This window comes from Nilaparvata lugens, unplaced genomic scaffold (genome assembly GCF_014356525.2).
Source record: "Nilaparvata lugens isolate BPH unplaced genomic scaffold, ASM1435652v1 scaffold5963, whole genome shotgun sequence".
NCBI lineage: Eukaryota > Metazoa > Arthropoda > Insecta > Hemiptera > Delphacidae > Nilaparvata > Nilaparvata lugens.
In genome coordinates, this window is record NW_024091734.1 from 2,160 (window position 1) to 25,803 (window position 23,644).

At 33.8% G+C, this 23,644-nt stretch overlaps 2 protein-coding genes across 2 annotated transcripts; both read left to right on the forward strand.

The window, feature by feature from the left end:
* Nucleotides 1-2,354: 2,354 nt before the first annotated feature.
* LOC120356148 (cubilin homolog) lies at nucleotides 2,355-12,864 on the forward strand. The gene is made up of 5 exons (XM_039445008.1): nucleotides 2,355-2,411; nucleotides 3,199-3,354; nucleotides 6,097-6,296; nucleotides 10,874-11,004; nucleotides 12,861-12,864. Exons 2-5 carry the CDS (start codon nucleotides 3,219-3,221, stop codon nucleotides 12,862-12,864), a joined length of 471 nt encoding a protein of 156 aa, XP_039300942.1. The 5' UTR covers nucleotides 2,355-2,411; nucleotides 3,199-3,218.
* Nucleotides 12,859-22,951, forward strand: LOC111056698 (cubilin; the record flags this gene model as incomplete). The annotated part of the gene is made up of 3 exons (XM_039445009.1): nucleotides 12,859-12,992; nucleotides 17,221-17,402; nucleotides 22,703-22,951. Coding segments are annotated over exons 1-3 (556 nt in total), but the record flags the coding sequence as incomplete, so codon positions are not given.
* Nucleotides 22,952-23,644: the final 693 nt, after the last annotated feature.

Genomic DNA, 23,644 nt, shown 5'->3' on the forward strand with positions numbered 1-23,644 from the left:
AGCCAGCCACCATTTTTTAGAGAGAAGCCTAACAAGTACAGAGCAAAGCCCACCTCAAAATCAGTGTCGACGTTATGAACACGTCACCGATATTAAATTCCAAAAAAATTATAAATTACAAGTTTAGAATTTACATTTTACATTTGTTCTCGATAAAACTTTTTTCGAAACTGTTATTTTAAATTATATATCCTCTATATTTATAATGATCTATTTATCTGTTATTCTGTTAACTCAGTTTCGGTGTACCATGGAAAGTGCAACACAATTATTTACGATAAATTCTCAGTCAAAAAGTTGTCCGCAGATCGATTACTCTGATATTTACTATCAAGTTTTATAGATCTCGAATTGAAGATTCGATTTTAATCGAGAAAAAATGTAATATACAGGTTTTAAAGTTGAATCAAAAGTTCCTCCCCATATAGAATTACCATACTGAACTAAGGATTTGAGTAAAGCAAAATAAACAGATTTTTGTAATTTTAGACTCAAAATACTTCTAAGCATGTACATTTTCAAATTGACCACCCTTAATTTTCTACAAAGGTAGCTAATCTAAGGTGACCAGCGTAGATGCTTATCGACAAGAATACCAAGGTACTTGTAATTGTTTACACTCTAGAATATCATAACATGAAAACTCAGGAAGTTAAAGTGCAAATTTTTAGTGATAAAACATGAAGAACCGAATACATAACCTATTAACTTGAGTGTTGATAGGAAATGACATTGGGTAATACGGAAAGGCAGAACATCCAAAAGGATCTCTCTGGCAATAAAAACCATAAAAAACAATAAATAAATTAGAATATTTTTACTGGTTAGTAGATTTAATTTATTACTCTTTGAATATTTCATTAAACCTATGAAAATAGATTATTTTTCTTGATCTATACTCGTCGTTCATGACTAAGAATGCTCCCACTTGGTAGATTTGGCCCGGTTGCACAAAAGTCGTTTATAAATTTTAACCATAATTAATTTCACGAGAACCAATCAGAGAAGCCGTCTTTTCATAAAGGTCTTCTCTGATTGGTTCTCGTGAAATTGATTATGGTTAAAATTTTACCGGCAAATTTGCAACCGGCACATAAGGTGATTGAAGTCCTCTATTTGAAGTCCTCATTACAGAAGTAGATGATATTGTTCATGAGACAATGAAGCTATCATTATATAGTGACATACTATTGTAGTGTTATTGATCGACACATTGAAACCTTGAAATTTACTTCAAATTTTGTCAACTTTCAACAATTTTTCTTCAATTTATCCTAAACGTAGAAGTTTTGAAACCTTAACATTTACTTCAAATTTTATCAACAATCAACCATTTTTTCTAAACGTAGAAGTTATTGATCGATACATTGAACCTTAAAATTTACTGCAAATTTGTCAACTTTCAACAATTTTTCCCAAACGTAGAAGTTATTGATCGACACATTGAAACCTTAAAATTTACTTCAATTTTGTCAACTTTCAATAATTTTTCCTAATGTAGAAGTTTTGATAGACACATGAAACCTTAACATTTACTTCAAATTTTATCAACAATTAACCATTTTTTCTAAACGTAGAAGTTATTGATCGACACATTGAAACCTTAAAATTTACTTCAAATTTTGTCAACTTTCAACAATTTTTCTTCAATTTTTCCTAAACGTAGAAGTTTTGATAGACACATTGAAACCTTAACATTTACTTCAAATTTTATCAACAATTAACCATTTTTTCTAAACGTAGAAGTTATTGATCGACACATTGAAACCTTAAAATTTACTTCAAATTTTGTCAACTTTCAACAATTTTTCTTCAATTTTCCCTAAAAGTAGAAGTTATTGATCGACACATTGAAACCTTAAAATTTACTTCAAATCTTGTCAACTTCTAACAATTTTTCTTAACTTTTTTCTAAACGTAGAAGTTATGATAGATACATTAAAACCTTAAGGCTGGTCACACACCGATTATTCAAGACAAGACTAGTCACGTTTAGTCACAATACTTCATATTGCTGCTTATGACGTAACTCACACTGATTAGTCATGCAATTAGACATGACTCCATAAGGAACTATGTGAAGTATTGTGACTAAACGTGACTAGTCTTGTCTTGACTAATCGGTGTGTGACTAGCCTATGAATGTATTTAAAATTTTGTCAACATTCAACAATTTTTCTTATTTTTTTCTAAACATAGAAGGATGTGGAGGCCACGTATTTGTAAGCCGTGTGACCGGCTTTAACGGGACTGCCCGCTTTGCAAGTCCCGGCTTTCCTGAAGGCTACGCCAGCGATTTGAACTGTACGTGGACGTGGAGACAGGCCCGGGGTTAAACTCACATGTCATCATCGCCATTGATATAGAGTCTTCTGAGAACTGTGAGGCCGACTATGTGCAAGTGGCTATACGTGAGTAACTGTTCCTTCTGGTAACTGATATTATAGAGAAACCATAGCATAAGAAGATGTCTCATGGTATACAGGGTGTTTTGAAAAAAGGTGCCCATAAGTCAGGGCGTGATTCCTCACATCAAAAGAAGAAAAAAAGTTCTAATTAATATAGGTCCGAAAATGCTTCAGTTACCAAGTTATACATGGTAAAAGATTTCGTCTGAATTTCAATTCCCCTGCTGAACCGAAGCCCTACGGGTATGTGTTTGCTATTAATTAAGATGTACAATTTAGCGTACTTTATGTAAAATGAACTGAAAAATTGAAAACAACCGTTCCAGACCTGTAGCTACAGTAATTTCCAAGATATGTGACGAAATACGTCCCGAAAAACAGCTCTCCACCACCTTTGTACTCGCACCACAGATCCCCAGACCTCATAACGAGCTGCTATTTTGCTCGTTCTTCTAGTCAAGAGATGGGGCATTTTTTAACTGAAACAAATGAAAATTGGTGTTAAAAACAACCTCAAGGAGTGCTGTATCTAACAAATGTAGTTCTAACAAGATTGGTTCATTAATAAAGAAATTATAGCGTATAAAAATAGGGAGTGACCTATCAGACATCCTGTGCATCATTTGATTCTACTCATTGGCTAACCCTGAATAAATATTCCAATATTTCACCATTTTTCATTGATTATTCAACTATTGATTTCTCAATATTGTGTGTTTCAACATGTGTCAGAAACTTGAAAACTTATCGTTTATTGACTAAATTCCTATTTTATAAGTTTGTTTAACAGAGGAAAAGGACAAAGCAGATATGACGGTGAAGGGCAAATACTGTGAGAATACTGCGAAATATGAGTCATATATCTACAACACACGTCGTATGCAGGTTACATTCGTCACAGACTACTTTGTTAACAAGACTGGGTTTTCGGCTATTGTGAATGCTGGTAAGAAATTCATTTATCTCATTCATTCAAGTCACCGTACACTTCTACCAAACAAGAAAATGAAAATTATTCTTTTCAAGAAAATAAATTTAGTAAGAAAAACAACAGGATTCTATGAAATTATAGAGTTAAGAGATTACACAATTCCTTGCTGAAAATAATTCATTCAAAACAAGAGAGTAACCCTAAACCAAATTTGTTACAAAAATATAGAATTCTTCCTGTAAACGATCTTTTCAAATAAGGTATCTTATTAAATAATTATTTTTCTAATTGACCGAGCGAAGTGAGGTCTAAGATTTAAGTCGACGGTTTGGCATTTCTCTTAATGTTTAAATGTTTGAATGTTTATATGTTTTTATGTTGCGCATTTACGGCGAAACGCGGTAATAGATTTTCATGAAATTTGACAGGTATGTTCCTTTTTAAAATGCGCGTCGACTTATATACAAGGTTTTTGGAAATTTTGCATTTAAAGGATAATATAAAAGGAAAAAGGAGCCTCCTTCATATACGCTAATATTAGAGTAAAAATCAGACTATAGAACTATTCATCATAAATCAGCTGTTAGTGGACTATAATACTACCGTTCAAAAACATCGAACATTTTGAAATGTATCTTTCCATCAATGTAGTAGACAGTTCACTATAACTACCGTCAAAAACATCGAACATCTTGAAAATATATCTTTCCATAAACGTTAGTAGACAGTTGACTATAATACTACCCGTTCAAAAACATCGATCATCTTGAAAATTGTATCTTTCCATCAACGTTGTAGACAGTTGCAGCCAGACCTGATAACAGTGCTCACAATCAAAATCCGGGACGACACGTCACGGTAGATATAGGACAGAAAGCTCTGTTTATTTAGGATTTTTTCTAGACATTTTTATTGATAAATTATTTATTAATTTTTGAGAAAACATAACAGGTCAATGTAACTCACTGAGCGCGAGGTCTACTGTTCACAGAACTACTAGTAACTATAAAACTTGTAGAATTTCTATAAATATAAGTAGAATTTTGCATGAGCGAAGACAAGGTGCTGCATATAAGGGCCGGTTTCCGAGCTCGGGATTTTAGTTAAGTTCTAGACTTTAGACAGCTGGAGTCAGAAAATTGACTTTCCAAAACGGGGCGTAGTCGCAGTAGTTGTAACAGCAAAGTGAATCTATTCTCATTTTCTATAATTGGAAACGTTTTTCCTTGACGAATTAAACATTCCTAATAATTCAAAATAAAACTAATTATTTTGAGATCACTAATTGATTATATCAATGTACTATTTCTATGTTTTTTTTCTTATAAAAATATAATGTAAAACTTGACTCCTCCAGTCAAACCTTCTTTAGAAGGTTTTATCATAGAGAAACAATAGCATAAGTAGATATCCCATGGTATAGGGCTTTTATGTCGCAACTTTTACTGTTATTTCAAGCTGATAGTCCACGTAGTTCTTTCCTGTGAAGCTTTATGACGCTGGTAGTACCTCATATTGTGCCGTTCATACCGTACACTCTTACCCCAACAAAACAGTAAAAATCTACAGTAATCGACTTGAGATAACAAAAAAAAAAAAACGTCCTATACCATGGGATATCTACTCACGCTATTGTTTCTCTATGGTTTTATCATTCGTCATTTTTGCTTTGTTTATTATTCTTCATTTTTTGTTTGCAAGATTTATTTTTACTTTCCTTGCCCTATTCCGAAAAAAATTAAGGTACCCCAATTTCCAAATTTCCATACGTTTCAAGGTCCCCTGAGTCCAAAAAAGTGGTTTTTGGGTATTGGTCTGTATGTGTGTGTGTGTGTGTGTGTGTGTGTGTGTGTGTGTGTGTGTGTGTGTGTGTGTGTGGTGTGTGTGTGTGGTGTGTGTGTTGTGTGTGTATGAGTGTATGTGCGTCTGTGTACACGATATCTCATCTCCTAATCAACGGAATGACTTGAAATTTGGAACTTAAGGTCCTTACACTATAAGGTCCTTACACGAACAATTTCGATCAAATGCAATTCAAGATGGCGGCTAAAAAGGCGAAAATGTTGTCAAAAACAGGGTTTTTCGTGATTTTCTCGAAAACAGCTCCAACGATTTTGATCAAATTTATATCTAAAATAGACATTGATAAGCTCTATCAACTGCCACAAGTCTCATATCTGTAAAAATTCCAGGAACGCCACCCCATCTATGCAAAGTTTGGTTTTAAATTTCCAATTATCAGGCTTCAGATACAATTTAAACAAAAAAAAAAAAAAAATCAAATGGAAAAGATTGAGCATGAAAATCTCTACGATTAATGTTCAGTAACATTTCCACCTAAAATTGAAAATAAGCTCTACATACGAGAAAATGTGATTATTCAATTGCAAATTATTGTTTATTCTATTGAATCATTCACTATGAAGAGATAGCAGACCTCGTGCTTCTCCAGCTTTATTGCCCTGTCACCAGCTGGCTCAAATCTTTGAATAGTAGACTTGAGATGCGCGGGAACACTAGCGTTAGGTGATCAATTTTCATAACGGCAAGGAAAGTTGTGTGAGTGCGCCACACCAGATTTTTTAAGTGTATTTTTCATTTTTTTTTGTTATTTTTTCTATATCAAACTCCCTTCTTTTGGTGGGGGGGGAGGTATCAGGACGATGGAAAAAGAAAAGAATTATTATCTTACAAATAGCTCGCTATTTTTTTTCCATTTTCATATATTCATCTGTTAATTTAATTTTGTTTAATTAGTTTGCGGTGGTGAGCTAGAAGGCCCCAACGGTGAGATCTCCACTTGGGACATCGACCCGGATCAGAGGCTGGCTGTTCACTCGGGCATGGTTTGCGAGTGGCACGTCAAGGTGAGACCAGGGCGCACCATTCAGGTCCAATTCGACAAGCTCGACATACCCCAGGCGCCGGGCAAGGCTTGTGGCACTGACTATGTTCTGGTGAGTTGGAAAATTACATCAAATTACAGAAACAACGTATTTATTATAGGAGAAAATATTAGGTTTATTTAGAATATCAAGTTTGTTTTTTGGTCCGGTGAAATTATTTCATTAATAATATATGTGAATACAGTCGAACCTCTGTATAACGAATTCGATTATCCCGAGAAAAAATTCGCTGCCGATAGGTATTCGTTATTGAGAGGTTCTGTCAAGAAAACTGCCACGATCCTATGGATCTCATAATATCGTATCACGGCGGTAAATAAATGAATATGGTACATTAAACAAATCATCACGAACGTGTAGGTAGGGTACCTATTAGGCCAATATTAATATGGAAATTTGAAAATTTTGTTCATGCTGTTGAAAAAATCATGTTTTTTAATATTTGTAGAACGTAATAAGTAAGTAAACTCACCAATTTATTTCTAGAAAGCTTGATTTGTACTATTAGTGGAGTTTAATCAAAGTACATACTCTGTAGCAATATTTTCAACTTTTTACATACGTTTCAAGGTCCCCTGAGTCCAAAAAAGTGGTTTTGGGTATTGGTCTGTATGTGTGTGTGTGTGTGTGTGTGTGTGTGTGTGTGTGTGTGTGTGTGTGTGTGTGTGTGGTGTGGTGTGTGTGTGTGTGTTGTGTGTGTGTATGAGTGTATGTGCGTCTGTGTACACGATATCTCATCTCCTAATCACCGAATGACTTGAAATTTGGAACTTAAGGTCCTTACACTATAAGGTCCTTACACGAACAATTTCGATCAAATGCAATTCAAGATGGCGGCTAAAAGGCGAAATGTTGTCAAAAACAGGGTTTTTCGTGATTTTCTCGAAAACAGCTCCAACGATTTTGATCAAATTTATCTAAAATAGACATTGATAAGCTCTATCAACTGCCACAAGTCTCATATCTGTAAAAATTCCAGAACGCCACCCCATCTATGCAATTTGTTTTAAATTTCCAATTATCAGGCTTCAGATACAATTTAAACAAAAAAAAAAAAAAAATCAAATGGAAAAGATTGAGCATGAAAATCTCTACGATTAATGTTCAGTAACATTTCCACCTAAAATTGAAAATAAGCTCTACATACGAGAAAATGTGATTATTCATTGCAAATATTGTTTATTCTATTGAATCATTCACTATGAAGAGATAGCAGACCTCGTGCTTCTCCAGCTTTATTGCCCTGTCACCAGCTGGCTCAAATCTTTGAATAGTAGACTTGAGATGCGCGGGAACACTAGCGTTAGGTGATCAATTTTCATAACGGCAAGGAAGTTGTGTGAGTGCGCCACACCAGATTTTTTAAGTGTATTTCATTTTTTTTTGTTATTTTTTCTATATCAAACTCCCTTCTTTGGTGGGGGGGGAGGTATCAGGACGATGGAAAAAGAAAGAATTATTATCTTACAAATAGCTCGCTATTTTTTTTCCATTTTCATATATTCATCGGTTAATTTAATTTTGTTTAATTAGTTTGCGGTGGTGAGCTAGAAGGCCCAACGGTGAGATCTCCACTTGGGACATCGACCCGGATCAGAGGCTGGCTGTTCACTCGGGCATGGTTTGCGAGTGGCACGTCAAGGTGAGACCAGGGCGCACCATTCAGGTCCAATTCGACAAGCTCGACATACCCCAGGCGCCGGGCAAGGCTTGTGGCACTGACTATGTTCTGGTGAGTTGGAAAATTACATCAAATTACAGAAACAACGTATTTATTATAGGAGAAAATATTAGGTTTATTAGAATATCAAGTTTGTTTTTTGGTCCGGTGAAATTATTTCATTAATATATATGTGAATACAGTCGAACCTCTGTATAACGAATTCGATTATCCCGAGAAAAAATTCGCTGCCGATAGGTATTCGTTATTGAGAGGTTCTGTCAAGAAACTGCCACGATCCTATGGATCTCATAATATCGTATCACGGCGGTAAATAAATGAATATGGTACATTAAACAAATCATCACGACGTGTAGGTAGGGTACCTATTAGGCCAATATTAATATGGAATTTGAAAATTTTGTTCATGCTGTTGAAAAAATCATGTTTTTTAATATTTGTAGAACGTAATAAGTAAGTAAACTCACCAATTTATTTCTAGAAAGCTTGATTTGTACTATTAGTGGAGTTTAATCAAAGTACATACTCTGTAGCAATATTTTCAACTTTTTACACTACTATTAGATGCACCGCAAAATACGGTTATTTTGTCAATAACTTCACTATAAATACTATAATAACTCAAAAATTTCCTATTTTTTTGTTTTATATTTGAAAAAGTGAGTAATATCGGTTGAATTTTGCATTCGAATAAAACATCATGTTCGATAAACGACTCACATCTATTCAAACAGTCGGACATGTCTGGTACACTATTTTTCAGTTTTAACCCTTGCCTGATAATTTTGAAAGCCTCTAGAACTTCTTGATCTGACGGATTCTTCTCCTCTGGTTCGTCACAGTCATCATCATCATCATCATAGTCATTTCAAAGGATTGAAATGTGTGCCAAAAGCAAGAATGGGAAAGTCCAGTCGTTCACCGACCTGGTCTACAATAATGACAAGCTTTTGGAATTCAATTTCCAGTAACTTGCATTCAATTTCCGACATGTGTTTCACCATCTATTGACTGTCTACCACTCTATCTTCTTCCTAACTGAATTGTCATTATTTTTAGTCTATTGACCTTTCTGCTGAAACTAAAGAATTCCTTGAAAATGACCGTCTGCTTCCTATACACACTACACTTTGTATGTTGAAATCAAGAGAAAACTTTGTTGTTGAGAGGTCCGAAATTCGTTAAATAGAGGTAAATAAGCAGCAAAAACTCTAAAATGTCATGGGACCAGGTAAAAATTCGTTGTGTAGAGGATTTCGTCAAGTGGAGGTTCGTTTTAGAGCGGTTCGACTGTATTTCCTATTTTAGTGTTAATAATGTGAAATATTTCTTTTAGGTTTGGTTTTGAACCATCTTGATTTAAAAATCTACTTTGTTAAAATAATAATCCCCATAACTTCAAATGGGACTATTCATGCTCACTCGGCCAGCTGAGTGGGAATAGTCCAATTACAACTCGTGAGAGTTATATTTTCACTGTCACTGTTGTGTGCTAATTCAGCTCTTGATGATTGATGCAACGGTGAGAGTTTGAGAGAGATAACTCTCTATGAAACCTCTCTCCTGCAATTTTCAGAAATCTGTTTTCATCTCAATATTTTTGTATCTTTTTCTCTCTTTCCATTTCTTTCTTCCTTTCTTTAATATTCTTTCCGAAGAATGGACATTGATATGTCCAAAGCTCCGCCAATTTATGTAGATGCATAACAATATAATACTAATCAATCAATCAATCCATCAAGTATTTATGTATCTTCTCTCTTCCACTGAATGTTTTTATATCTTCTTCCTTTTCACTGAATGTTTTTACATCTTCTTCCTTTTCACTGAATACTTCTGTATCTTCTATTTCATATCATATAATCCACATTATCTATAGTTATTATATTACAAATTGCTTTTTCATATCATATACAGTTCAATATTATTTTCTCAGTCTATATTATGTAATTCATCTATAATTTTGCTGTATTGTAAGCTATTGTATATAAGTGTATAAGTCAGTATATATTGTAATCTACATAAATAAAGTACTCAATCAATCCATCAAGTATTATTGCTTCTTTCTTCCACTGAATGTTTTTATATATTCTTCCTTTTCACTGAATGTTTTTATATCTTCTTCCTTTTCACTGAATACTTCTGTATCTTCTTCTCCCTTTCCACTGAATATTTGTGTATCTTCTTCTCTCTTCCACTGAATATTTGTGTATCTTCCTCTCTCTTCCACTGAATGTTTTTGTATCTTCTTCTTTCTTCCACTAGATATTTTTGTATCTTCTTCTCCCTTTCCACTGAATATTTGTGTATCTTCTTCTCTCTTCTACTGAATATTTGTGTATCTTCCTCTCTCTTCCACTGAATGTTTTTGTATCTTCTTCTTTCTTCCCTGAATATTTCTGTATCTTCTTCTCCTCCCTTTCCACTGAATATTGTGTATTTTCTTCTCTCTTCCACTGAATGTTTTTTCTTTCTCTTCTTTTTCTTTCACTGTATATTTTTGTTTATCATCTTTCTTTCCACTGTATATTTCTGTATATTCTTCTTCCTTTAACTGAACATTTATCTTCATTCTCAAAAACTTGTCATTCTTGAAACTCTATGTTCCACCATAGAGAAACAATAGGGTAAGTAGATTCCCCATGGTATAGGGAATTTATGTCGCAACTTTTACTGTTATCTCAAGCCGATTACTGTCGACTATTGTCAATTTTTACTGTTTTGTTGGGGTGATAGTGTATGAACGGCACACTTTGAGAGACTACCAGCGTCACACAGCTGTATAGGAAAGAACTACGTGAACTATCGGCTTGGGATACAGTAAAGTTGCGACATAAACGCCCTATGCAATGGGAATCTACTTATGCTATCGTTTCTCTATGGTTCCACTAAATATTTTGATACAATTGTTTCTCAATTAATTATTTTTTTTTTTTTTCTCTTCTAGTTGAAAAATGGCGAGACATATTCGTCACCGAACCTGGGTGTTGGAAAGTATTGTGGCACTTCCATTCCTGTTCTGCCTGATACATCTAGCAACCATCTCTATGTCAAATATCCTAATCTTCCACAAGCCAGGTAAGGTATTCGAAAAAAGTCAATTTCTATTTGTAATATATTTCTGAGATCATGAATAATCAGGCACATATTGAATCATAACAGATAATACAATGATAGATAACTATTTTATCTCAATCATTAGAATAAAATAAATAAATACAATTTTATTGTCAGCCAGCCAAAAAAGCACAAGACAAAGTCACACAAATAGAACATGAAATAGACAGTCACACATTAAGAGACACATTGTTACTATTACATTGCCATTTAGATTACATTTCCAAATATTACAAATAACAAAGACAATATTACAAAATTAAGCAGCTAGTTCATACGTGCTAACAATAAGAATTAAGATATGCTGATTTTGCTCTCGTAAAATTCACTTAATTTATAGAAAGGATTTTTTGCCAGCTAATCGTGCACCTTTAATTTGAACAGTTTTAGGGGTGTTTGTTGGAGGTGTAGCAGTAACTTATTATACACCTTTTGCCAAACTGCTTCAAAACTGTTTAAAGATTTAGACAATCTTTGGTTTTTAATATAGATCTGTCTATTGTTTCTTTATATTCTTTCGAAGAATGGACATTGATATGTCCAAAGCTCCGCCAATTTATGTAGATGCATAACAATATAATACTAATCAATCAATCAATCCATCAAGTATTTATGTATCTTCTCTCTTCCACTGAATGTTTTTATATCTTCTTCCTTTTCACTGAATGTTTTTACATCTTCTTCCTTTTCACTGAATACTTCTGTATCTTCTATTTCATATCATATAATCCACATTATCTATAGTTATTATATTACAAATTGCTTTTTCATATCATATACAGTTCATAATTTTTCTCAGTCTATATTATGTAATTCATCTATAATTTTGCTGTATTGTAAGCTATTGTATATAAGTGTATAAGTCAGTATATATTGTAATCTACATAAATAAAGTACTCAATCAATCCATCAAGTATTTATGTATCTTCTTTCTTCCACTGAATGTTTTTATATATTCTTCCTTTTCACTGAATGTTTTTATATCTTCTTCCTTTTCACTGAATACTTCTGTATTCTTGTTCTTCTTTCTCCCTTTCACTGAATATTGTGTATCTTCTTCTCTCTTCCACTGAATATTTGTGTATCTTCCTCTCTCTTCCACTGAATGTTTTTGTATCTTCTTCTTTCTTCCACTGAATATTTCTGTATCTTCTTCTCCCTTTCCACTGAATATTTGTGTATCTTCTTCTCTCTTCTACTGAATATTTGTGTATCTTCCTCTCTCTTCCACTGAATGTTTTTGTATCTTCTTCTTTCTTCCACTGAATATTTCTGTATCTTCTTCTCCCTTTCCACTGAATATTTGTGTATTTTCTTCTCTCTTCCACTGAATGTTTTTTCTATCTTCTTCCTTTTCACTGTATATTTTTGTTTATCATCTTTCTTTCCACTGTATATTTCTGTATATTCTTCTTCCTTTAACTGAACATTTATCTTCATTCCTCAAAAACTTGTCATTCTTGAAACTCTATGTTCCACCATAGAGAAACAATAGGGTAAGTAGATTCCCCATGGTATAGGGAATTTATGTCGCAACTTTTACTGTTATCTCAAGCCGATTACTGTCGACTATTGTCAATTTTTACTGTTTTGTTGGGGTGATAGTGTATGAACGGCACACTTTGAGAGACTACCAGCGTCACACAGCTGTATAGGAAAGAACTACGTGAACTATCGGCTTGGGATAACAGTAAAAGTTGCGACATAAACGCCCTATGCAATGGGATATCTACTTATGCTATCGTTTCTCTATGGTTCCACTAAATATTTTGATACAATTGTTTCTCAATTAATTATTTTTTTATTTTCTCTTCTAGTTGAAAAATGGCGAGACATATTCGTCACCGAACCTGGGTGTTGGAAAGTATTGTGGCACTTCCATTCCTGTTCTGCCTGATACATCTAGCAACCATCTCTATGTCAAATATCCTAATCTTCCACAAGCCAGGGTAAGGTATTCGAAAAAAGTCAATTTCTATTTGTAATATATTTCTGAGATCATGAATAATCAGGCACATATTGAATCATAACAGATAATACAATGATAGATAACTATTTTATCTCAATCATTAGAATAATAAATAAATAAATACAATTTTATTGTCAGCCAGCCAAAAAAGCACAAGACAAAGTCACACAAATAGAACATGAAATAGACAGTCACACATTAAGAGACACATTGTTACTATTACATTGCCATTTAGATTACATTTCCAAATATTACAAATAACAAAGACAATATTACAAAATTAAGCAGCTAGTTCATACGTGCTAACAATAAGAATTAAGATATGCTGATTTTGCTCTCGTAAAATTCACTTAATTTATAGAAAGGATTTTTTGCCAGCTAATCGTGCACCTTTAATTTGAACAGTTTTAGGGGTGTTTGTTGGAGGTGTAGCAGTAACTTATTATACACCTTTTGCCAAACTGCTTCAAAACTGTTTAAAGATTTAGACAATCTTTGGTTTTTAATATAGATCTGTCTATTGTTTCTAGTATTAACAGAGTGAACAGTATTTCTTAATTGATAACGATGCAGATTCTCCTTAGTGTATAACAAAACAGAATATATGTACTGATCAGACACTAGTAAAAATCAGACTATAGAATTATTCATCATAAATCAGCTGTCGAGTGGATTATTGACCGAGCGCAATGAGGTCCAAGATTCAAGTCGACAGTTTTGCATTTCTCTTTATATCTATGCGTTTTATGTTCTGGATTTACGGCAAAACGCAGCAATAGATTTTCATGAAATTTGACAGGTATGCTCCTTTTTAAATTGCGCATCGACGTATATACAAGGATTTTGAATTGCATTTTTAGGATAATATAAAAGGAAAAGGAGCCTCCTTCATACGCCAATATTAGAGTAAAAATCAGACTATAGAATTATTCATCATAAATCAGCTGTCTAGAGGACTATAATACTACCCGTTCAAAAACATCGAACATCTTGAAATTGTATCTTTCCATCAACGTTGTAGACAGTTGCAGCCAGACCTGATAACAGCGCTCACACTCACATTCCGGAACGACACGTCACGGTACGACAGGACATAAAGCTCTATGTTTATTTAGGATTTTTTCTAGATATTTTAACTTGATAAATATTTATTAATTTTTGAGAAAACATAACAGGTCAATGTAACTACTGAGCGCGAGGTCTACTGTTCACAGAACTACTAGTATAAAAGGAAAAGGAGCCTCCTTCATACGCCAATATTAGAGTAAAAATCAGACTATAGAATTATTCATCATAAATCAGCTGTCGAGTGGATTATTGACCGAGCGCAATGAGGTCCAAGATTCAAGTCGACAGTTTTGCATTTCTCTTTATATCTATGCGTTTTATGTTCTGGATTTACGGCAAAACGCAGCAATAGATTTTCATGAAATTTGACAGGTATGCTCCTTTTTAAATTGCGCATCGACGTATATACAAGGATTTTGAATTGCATTTTTAGGATAATATAAAAGGAAAAGGAGCCTCCTTCATACGCCAATATTAGAGTAAAAATCAGACTATAGAATTATTCATCATAAATCAGCTGTCTAGAGGACTATAATACTACCCGTTCAAAAACATCGAACATCTTGAAATTGTATCTTTCCATCAACGTTGTAGACAGTTGCAGCCAGACCTGATAACAGCGCTCACACTCACATTCCGGAACGACACGTCACGGTACGACAGGACATAAAGCTCTATGTTTATTTAGGATTTTTTCTAGATATTTTAACTTGATAAAATATTTATTAATTTTTGAGAAAACATAACAGGTCAATGTAACTTACTGAGCGCGAGGTCTACTGTTCACAGAACTACTAGTATAAAAGGAAAAGGAGCCTCCTTCATACGCCAATATTAGAGTAAAATCAGACTATAGAATTATTCATCATAAATCAGCTGTCGAGTGGATTATATAAATTGCATGCAATGGCGCATGCAATTCAATATCTCAATGTATCTTAGTGAAAAACAGATGCTGTGTGGACTGTTAATTGTGATGCAGTGAGGTATGCAATATTGATAACTTGAAGTAGCATAGTATTTTCTCCCGACTTTTCTCTGCTTTCAACTCGGTAAGCTTTTGATGATAGTAGCATATAGCTGTTTACATAAAACTATTAGCATTGTCGATACAACAACCTAAACAGCCATTAGTCGTTTATACACCCATATCTCGCCGACACGACAGGACAGGACAGAATTTACTCTGATGGACAGTATTAGAGGAGACTGTGGTTTATAACTGCGCGAGGTCTACTGTTCACAGAACTACTAGATTTTATGATCAGATATTCTACTAGTAGTTCTGTGAACAGTAGACTCATCCACAAGTACCTGATTGAAACTATAGACCTTATGGAAATACAGCAATAGACTGGCTTCTCCACACATCTGTGTAATCACTTGTCAGCTGATTTATTATGAATGATTCTATAGTCTGATTTTTATACTCTAATATTGGCGTATGATGGACTCTCCTTTTACTTTTATATTATCCATGAAATGCAAAATTTCCAAAAACCTTGTATATAGGTACGTCGACGCGCAATTCAAAAAGGAACATACCTGTCAAATTTCATGAAAATCTATTACCGCGTTTCGCCGTAAATGCGGAACATAAATATAAACATAAAAACATATAAAAATAAAGATAAATATAAAACCGTCGACTTGAATCTTAGACCTCACTTCTCTCGGTCAATTAGCATTGTCGATACAACCCAAACAGCCATTAGTCGTTTATACACCGATATCTCGCCGTCACGACAGTATAGGACAGAATTTACTCTGATGGACAGTATTAGACTTTAAACTCTGGAGTCAGAAAATTGGCTTTAAGAGCGTTAACGTAGTTGAGGACTTGAATAGACTCTGGAGTTTAGAGATCATGTTGTAAGACCCTGGAATTTATAATTTATAATAGAGGAGACTGTGGTTTATAACTGCGCGACGTTATTAATTTTCATAACGGCAAGGAAAGTTGAGTGAGTGCGCCACACCAGATTTTCAAGTGACTAAGCCTCTCCATAGTGGTATATTTTCCAGTAGATGGACATGTTGAGCGAGTAAATATTCCAATGTCTATTAATTCTCGAATATTATTCAAGTGACAACTTAGGTGAGTGAGTAAATACTTCAAATATAAGTGATAATCTCACTAGTGGAGACATATCGAGTGTGTTGATACTCCAAATTTCTATTGATTCTCGAATATTTTCCAGTAGAGGGACATGTTGAGTCAATACTTCAATGTCAATCAATTCTCGAATATTATCCAAGTGTCCAACTCACTTCTATAGTATTAAGATCGGAGTTGCTATCCTTGTCTAACAAAGCAGATAACGCTATCCTTTTCCAACTTCGTAGACTGATAATTTTTCAACAATGTAGAAATATATTATTAACAAAATATTTTATCTTATGAAATCCTTGTCTATCAATTCAACAAAGCGGATAGCACTATCTCTTTCTCGCTTTGCTCTGTTGCCAGATCGTCCTTTAACAATGTAGAATTAATAATTAATTAACAAAATATTCAATCTTATTATAAATTTATTATTTAGCATTGAACAATTTATTCTCTTGACGAATGAGATATAATTGATTAATTCCAACAAAAATGAACAGTTAATATTACATCAGATATACCGGTATCAGCTATCTTCTATAAAAAAGGCAGTGACAAGGAAGAGAATCAGCAACGATGTTCTCCTATCTTTCTCAATTAATATTATAACGTGAACTTCACATAGAATCTTTTTATGAAGTTTGATTTGATTAATATAGTCAAATAATAGTGATACAATTTGAACGTGGAAAATGTTCAAATGTCTATTTGAGTAATATAGTCAAATAGCATTTATATAATTTGAATTTATACACGTGGAAGATATGCTTCCGACTACAATGCCAGTGGTTTTTAGGTTTTTCGTCAGGTTAATACTGATATATAATTGACACTATTACTATAAATCAATACTATTATTTATTAATTATTATTTTACAAAGGCGACTTTCTAGAAGTATTTTAAGCCTAGGTGATGATGATGGGATGAATGATAATACAATGAAGGTAGAGTTATGAATGAATAAACATTATAGGTTATGCTATCCACTTGAATGATTTACTAATTACTATAAGTGATTTTCTTCAATTTTAGCTGTACCCGTGAGTATGTAGAACTGAGAGACGGGGGCACTGAGACCTCGTATCTGATGGGAGGCAAGAGACACTGTTACACAACTCCTTCCTTCAAAATCACTAGTGGAAACATGCTTTGGATAAAATTCTTCACTGACGAGGAAGCCACTATGGATGGATTCAGGATTAAGGTTTCGCTGAGTGAGTAGAATATTTAGATAACTTGCAAGTATCTGTAATGAGACTGCCTTCCACCATACTGGCTATATTGAATATCCTTTATTTCCTCAAATATTACATTAAAAAAGTATCACAACATGGTCGGGAGAATAGAAATACGGTCATATTCTTAGTTTCCTGTACATAAGACACTATTGGGTATTATACAACACACTACTTCCTATTTCTTTCCAGAGTTTGAATGAATTAAGTAATCATTCAACAATACTTTTAACCTAACTATAGTTAAACTACAAAAATAGTGCAATGGAAATTGAAACAGACAAATGTAACTTTGCCAAATAAGAGCTGATCCAACGTTAGTAGACAAAGGTTGATCACTCACAGGTGTATGATTCAAAGTGGTGGGGGGAACGCAGCGTGACGTCACGTGTAGTAAAAATGTTCTAGAGTAACCACACTGAGCATACAGTTTTATTCACTTTATCTTCAATATATCGTCGTATAATCTCCTCAAGATTGACCTAGAACTTTAAAATTCTCCATACTTATAGCGAATGAATCACCGATTCTAATGATGTTGTTAAATATTTCAAGTTCATTCAACTTTATTTATGAATAAAATGAAGTTGAAAGTTTTTCATGAATCTAAAAACGTGACACGAAAAAGTTAATAAGCTGGAAAAGCGTTAGTAGACAATGTTATACTATTATAATTTCAGATTAACCCTTAAAAAATCTTGACAAACCAATGCATCGCAATAACCGATAAACCGAACCCGATAAATCCGATGAATTCATTCATTGTAAATGCACTGAACACATGCTGGTATCGAGCACATGTTCTACGAGAATCAAAATATCTCATCCCCGAAATTCACAAGCTGATGTATAGCCAAACTACAAAATATAAACACGACCTAGAAGATGAAAACCTTAAGGGTTTGAAAGGGAAGGTTAGGAGGTGGGTTTTTGCTTTTATATGGCAAAAATGATTGTATTATTCAAATGTTTTAATAATTATTGTAAAGCAGAAACAGAAAGCTTGCATGTCAGAAAATGTTTGTGTTTATAATTTGACTATACGACACCATATGATTTTCAAGAATGCGATATTCTGCCTACTCTGTACTACAGCCTACGTCACGGCTGCAGTTCCCCCACTCCAATTGCATTTCAACGAAAATACTATAGATGAGTGACCAACCTTCTGTCTACTAACTTTGGAGCTGATCAACGTTGTCCACAGCTGTTTATAGATGCGAATGAATATTTGGGGATCAGAACATGATCGGGAGAATAGAAATACGGTCATATTCTTTGTAAGACACTATTGGATATTATACAAGACACTACTTCCTATTTCTTTCCCGAGTTTAAATGAATTCAAGTAATCATTCAAACTTCTTCGTTTCCTGGACATAAGATACTATTGGGTATTATACAGAGAGTTTGAAAAGTCATGTGCACCAAGTATTTCATTTCTATAAATATAGTGCACAGTGACTTTCCGAACGCTCTGTACTAGACACTACTTCCTCTTTCTTCCCAGAAAAATTTAATAATTATTCAAACAACTACTTTTAACCTAACCATAGTTAAACTACAAAAATAGTCCAGTGAAAATTGAAACAGACCAATGTAACTTTGCCAAATAAGAGCTGATCAACGTTGTCACAGCTGATTATAGATGCGAATGGAATATTCGGTGTGATTTACAGCATTTAATTTGGATTTTCGTTTAATAATTATTAATATCGGGACACGAGCTTCGCTCGTTATTTTTATTTATTGATAAACAGAACACAATTCTCTAAAATGATCGTGTTTATATTTGACAGTAGCTATACCGTACGTCAGCTTATGAATTTCGGGGATGCGATATTTTGATTTTTCAACATACTCACTTTTTTTACTATCTACAGCTGTTTCAGCCAAGGATGAATTATCCTTTTAATGTCGTTCAGCAAGTTTTCTCTAGGATGAGACCTAGTGCAATCAAATATTTATATCATAACCCACTATGTTCCAATTTCGTGAAAATCGTTAGAGCCGTTAAACATAAATAACCAGATATATAAATACAGAAATTGCTCACTTGATATAATAAGATAATATATAAAATGAATATCTGTTGTGTGTTAGTTTGTTTGTTTGTTTGTTCCCTATAGACTCGAAAACTACTCGTCAGAACGGCATGAAAATTTGGGAATATGTTGTGTGAATATTGGGGATGGGTTCTGCCCAGAAATTTAATATTGTGGCTAATAATTATTATTTATTAATCCATTTTACAGACCTATGTTTTGGCGAGCGGCTACCTATATTTAGCTATTTACCTATAATCTAAAGTTACCAGCTGTATAATAAACACGTCACCCTGTGATAAATTGTGTACTGGTATTAAAACGGTAGTTTGGAGTTGAAGTTAGTGTAGTTGTTTGGTACCAGCTGTAGATAATCGTTCCTTAGAAGACCTATACAAATAAATTATCACTCCCCTATCATTGAGAAACTGTAAAATGTTGAGAAAGAATATAATTATCCATCTCATGAAAGAGAGTGTTTCTTATTGCATTCATTAACAACTACTGAAGAATGACAGACTAAATTATTATTTTTTTAAATTTAGCTTAGTTTATATCCATCCTAAATTGGAAGATGGAAAGAATATGGAACTCTGTGTAATTCATCGTACATCGCATATTTCCTTGACCATCTATTGACAATCAACAACTATAAAAACATTAATTCATCTTTGAAACATTGATTAACTATCTTCTTTTAATTCAACACTTTACCGATAGATACTACTACCAATTGATTGAGAAGAATATGTTTTCGGAATAATTAAATGCTGCATGACTAAGCACATAGGAAGTCCGTATTGAGATGTAAATGAAAATATCGATTGTCAGATAAAATTCGTGATTCACCAAATAAATTCAAGTGTGACATGAGATACATTGACTTTTTGGCGGTACGAAGTTCGCCGGGCAAGTAGTAATTATATTATTAATGCATCAGTATTTTTATAATACACCTGACGAATTGGCAATGTCTATGGGTGCGGGGGGTGAGGAGGTACTCAGTCGTTCAAATTTCCATCGGACTATTTCCGTACGGTTGACTATAGTATACTACCAACACAGCTTGGTTTTTACAATAGAGAAATCATGGGTGAAAATTTCTCAATTCTTATTTTATGAGTATACTCATTCTCTAAACAATTTGAGATTCAGATGAGAAGTACAGACGCAGAAAATAAGCTGTCGAGTATGATTCTTTCCAACTGATTCACTACGTTGCTCTCCTCTTTTACAGGACCCAAGACACTCTCATAAGACACTCTATAATAACATGACACTCTATATAACCATAGAGAAACAATAGCGTAAGTAGTTATCCCATGGCGTTTATGTCGCAACTTTTACTGTTATCTCAAGCCGATTACTGTCGATTATTGTCGTTTTTTACTGTTTTGACCGGGTAAGAGTGTATGTACGGCACAATATGAGAGACTACCAGCGTCATAAAGCTTCACAGGAAAGAACTACGTGGACTATTAGCTTGAGATAACAGTAAAAGTTGCGACATAAACGCCCTATACCATGGGATATCTACTTACGCTATTGTTTCTCTATGATATAACTGAGCAACACATTTACCGAAGTCTCAACTCTTACATTTTAAGTTAGTTTTTTGGTCCTGCAAAATTATTTTTTTAAATTTGAATGTTTCCTATTTTAGTGATAATAATATGAAATATTTCTTCTATGTTGGTTTTGAAGCATCTAAATTTAAAAATCTACTTTGTGAAAATATTAAGGACTGAAAATTTTAAATGAATTTATAAATAAAAATGCAAAAAGACCTATAGCCATCCTCGGTAATTAAAAGAATCATTGACAATTTTCCAGTTAGTCAGTTCAATAGTACAGACATGATGTGAATATTTCCTAGTTAGTTAGAATAATGTGAAATTTTCTTCTATGTTTGGTTTTGAAGCATCTAAATTAAAAATCTACTTTGTGAAAATAATTAAGTACTGAAAAATCTATGAAGTGAACAACAAAATCTAAATTTAAAAATCTACTTTGTGAAAATAATTAAGTACGAAAAATCTATGAAGGGTGAACAACAACAAGACAACCAATTTCGGACTAGGTGTAACCTCATCTAAATTGGGAGAGGAATAGCACAAGGTTGCCTAATTTCTTCTCTCCCTATCATTGTGATTGTACTCATTGTCTAAACAATTTGAGATTCAGATGAGAAGTACAGACTTCAGAAAAGAAGCTGTCGGTATGATTTCTTTCCAACTGATTCACTACGTTGCTCTCCTCTTTTACAGGACCCAAGACACTCTCATAAGACACTCTATAATAACATGACACTCTATATACCCATAGAGAAACAATAGCGTAGTAGTTATCCATGGCGTTTATGTCGCAACTTTTACTGTTATCTCAAGCCGATTACTGTCGATTATTGTCGTTTTTACTGTTTTGACCGGGTAAGAGTGTATGAACGGCACAATATGAGAGACTACCAGCGTCATAAAGCTTCACAGGAAAGAACTACGTGGACTATTAGCTTGAGATAACAGTAAAAGTTGCGACATAAACGCCCTATACCATGGGATATCTACTTACGCTATTGTTTCTCTATGATATAACTGAGCAACACATTTACCGAAGTCTCAACTCTTACATTTTAAGTTAGTTTTTTTGGTCCTGCAAAATTATTTTTTTAATATTTGAATGTTTCCTATTTTAGTGATAATAATAGAAATATTTCTTCTATGTTTGGTTTTGAAGCATCTAAATTAAAAATCTACTTTGTGAAATATTAAGGACTGAAAATTTTTAAATTGAATTTATAATAAAAATGCAAAAAGACCTATAGCCATCCTCGGTAATTAAAGAATCTTTGACAATTTTCCAGTTAGTCAGTTCAATAGTACAGACATGATGTGAATATTTCTAGTTAGTTAGAATAATGTGAAATTTTCTTCTATGTTTGGTTTTGAAGCATCTAAATTTAAACATCTACTTTGTGAAAATAATTAAGTACTGAAAATCTATGAATTGAACAACAAAATCTAAATTAAAAATCTACTTTGTGAAAATAATTAAGTACTGAAAATCTATGAAGTGAACAACAACAAGACAACCAATTTCGGACTAGGTGTACCTCATCTAAATTTTGGAGAGGAATAGCACAAGGTTGCCTAATTTCTTCTCTCCCTATCCTTTTGATGAATGTTACTCATTGTATGAATCAATAAAGAATTATTGTTATGTGTTTTCTTTGACTAGATCTATGTGGAGGCACTTTCTACACCCCCAACACGGGGCTGATAGAATCGCCCAACTACCCCGAGAATTATCCTCGAAACACCTCATGCCAGTGGCGACTACTGGCCCCAGGCAGTCACTCGTTTAGTTTACGTGTGCCTCAGCTCAATCTGCCTGGCTTCCGAACCGTCAACTGCGACCGAGCACCTGACAAACTCAAGGTCTTGTGGAATGTGCCTGATTTGGCTGATAGGAGTCGGTTTGTGATTGGTAAGTGCAGGCTTTTTCCTTGTTCTTTAGAGAGAAAGTCAACGTTACAAATTTTACAATTATTATTAAACGAAAATCCCAATTAAATGCTGTAAATCACCCCGAAGACTTTTGCTACACTGAAGACTTCAGGGTAAACAGCTAGATGGAAATTCGATGTGCGCTACAATACAAAAATTATTTGTTTCCCGGGAATTGTTTTCCATTTGTTCCCGGGCTGACAAATAATTTTTGTATAGAAGCGCTCATCGAATTTCCATCTAGCTGTTAACCCTGTTGCCAATATTTGCGGTAGCAGAGGTCTTCGGGGTGATTTACAGCATTTTTTCAATCATTTTTTTCATTTTTTTTTCATCCCACTGACCACCTATGAAAGGGGTATAAGGATTTGTCAATTATAATCTAAGTCGTCAATCTTTGCATTCCATAATGCAAAAAGAATTCCTCACTGGAATAAGGACAAACCTGCAACAACTCCTCCCTCACCTTAATTCTGAACTTTTCACCTGTAAAAGCCTTAAGGGGTTGGCAATGAATTAATAACCCGAATTCCTGCACTCTTTACCCCCTCTCATACATACCAGTTCGATGAATGTCATCTCTGAGTTTTGTCTATATCTGGTATTGTATGAGTGGAACAACTCTCCTGTATTGAACCTATCTTATTCTTATCAATAAAAAACATAAGAGCCT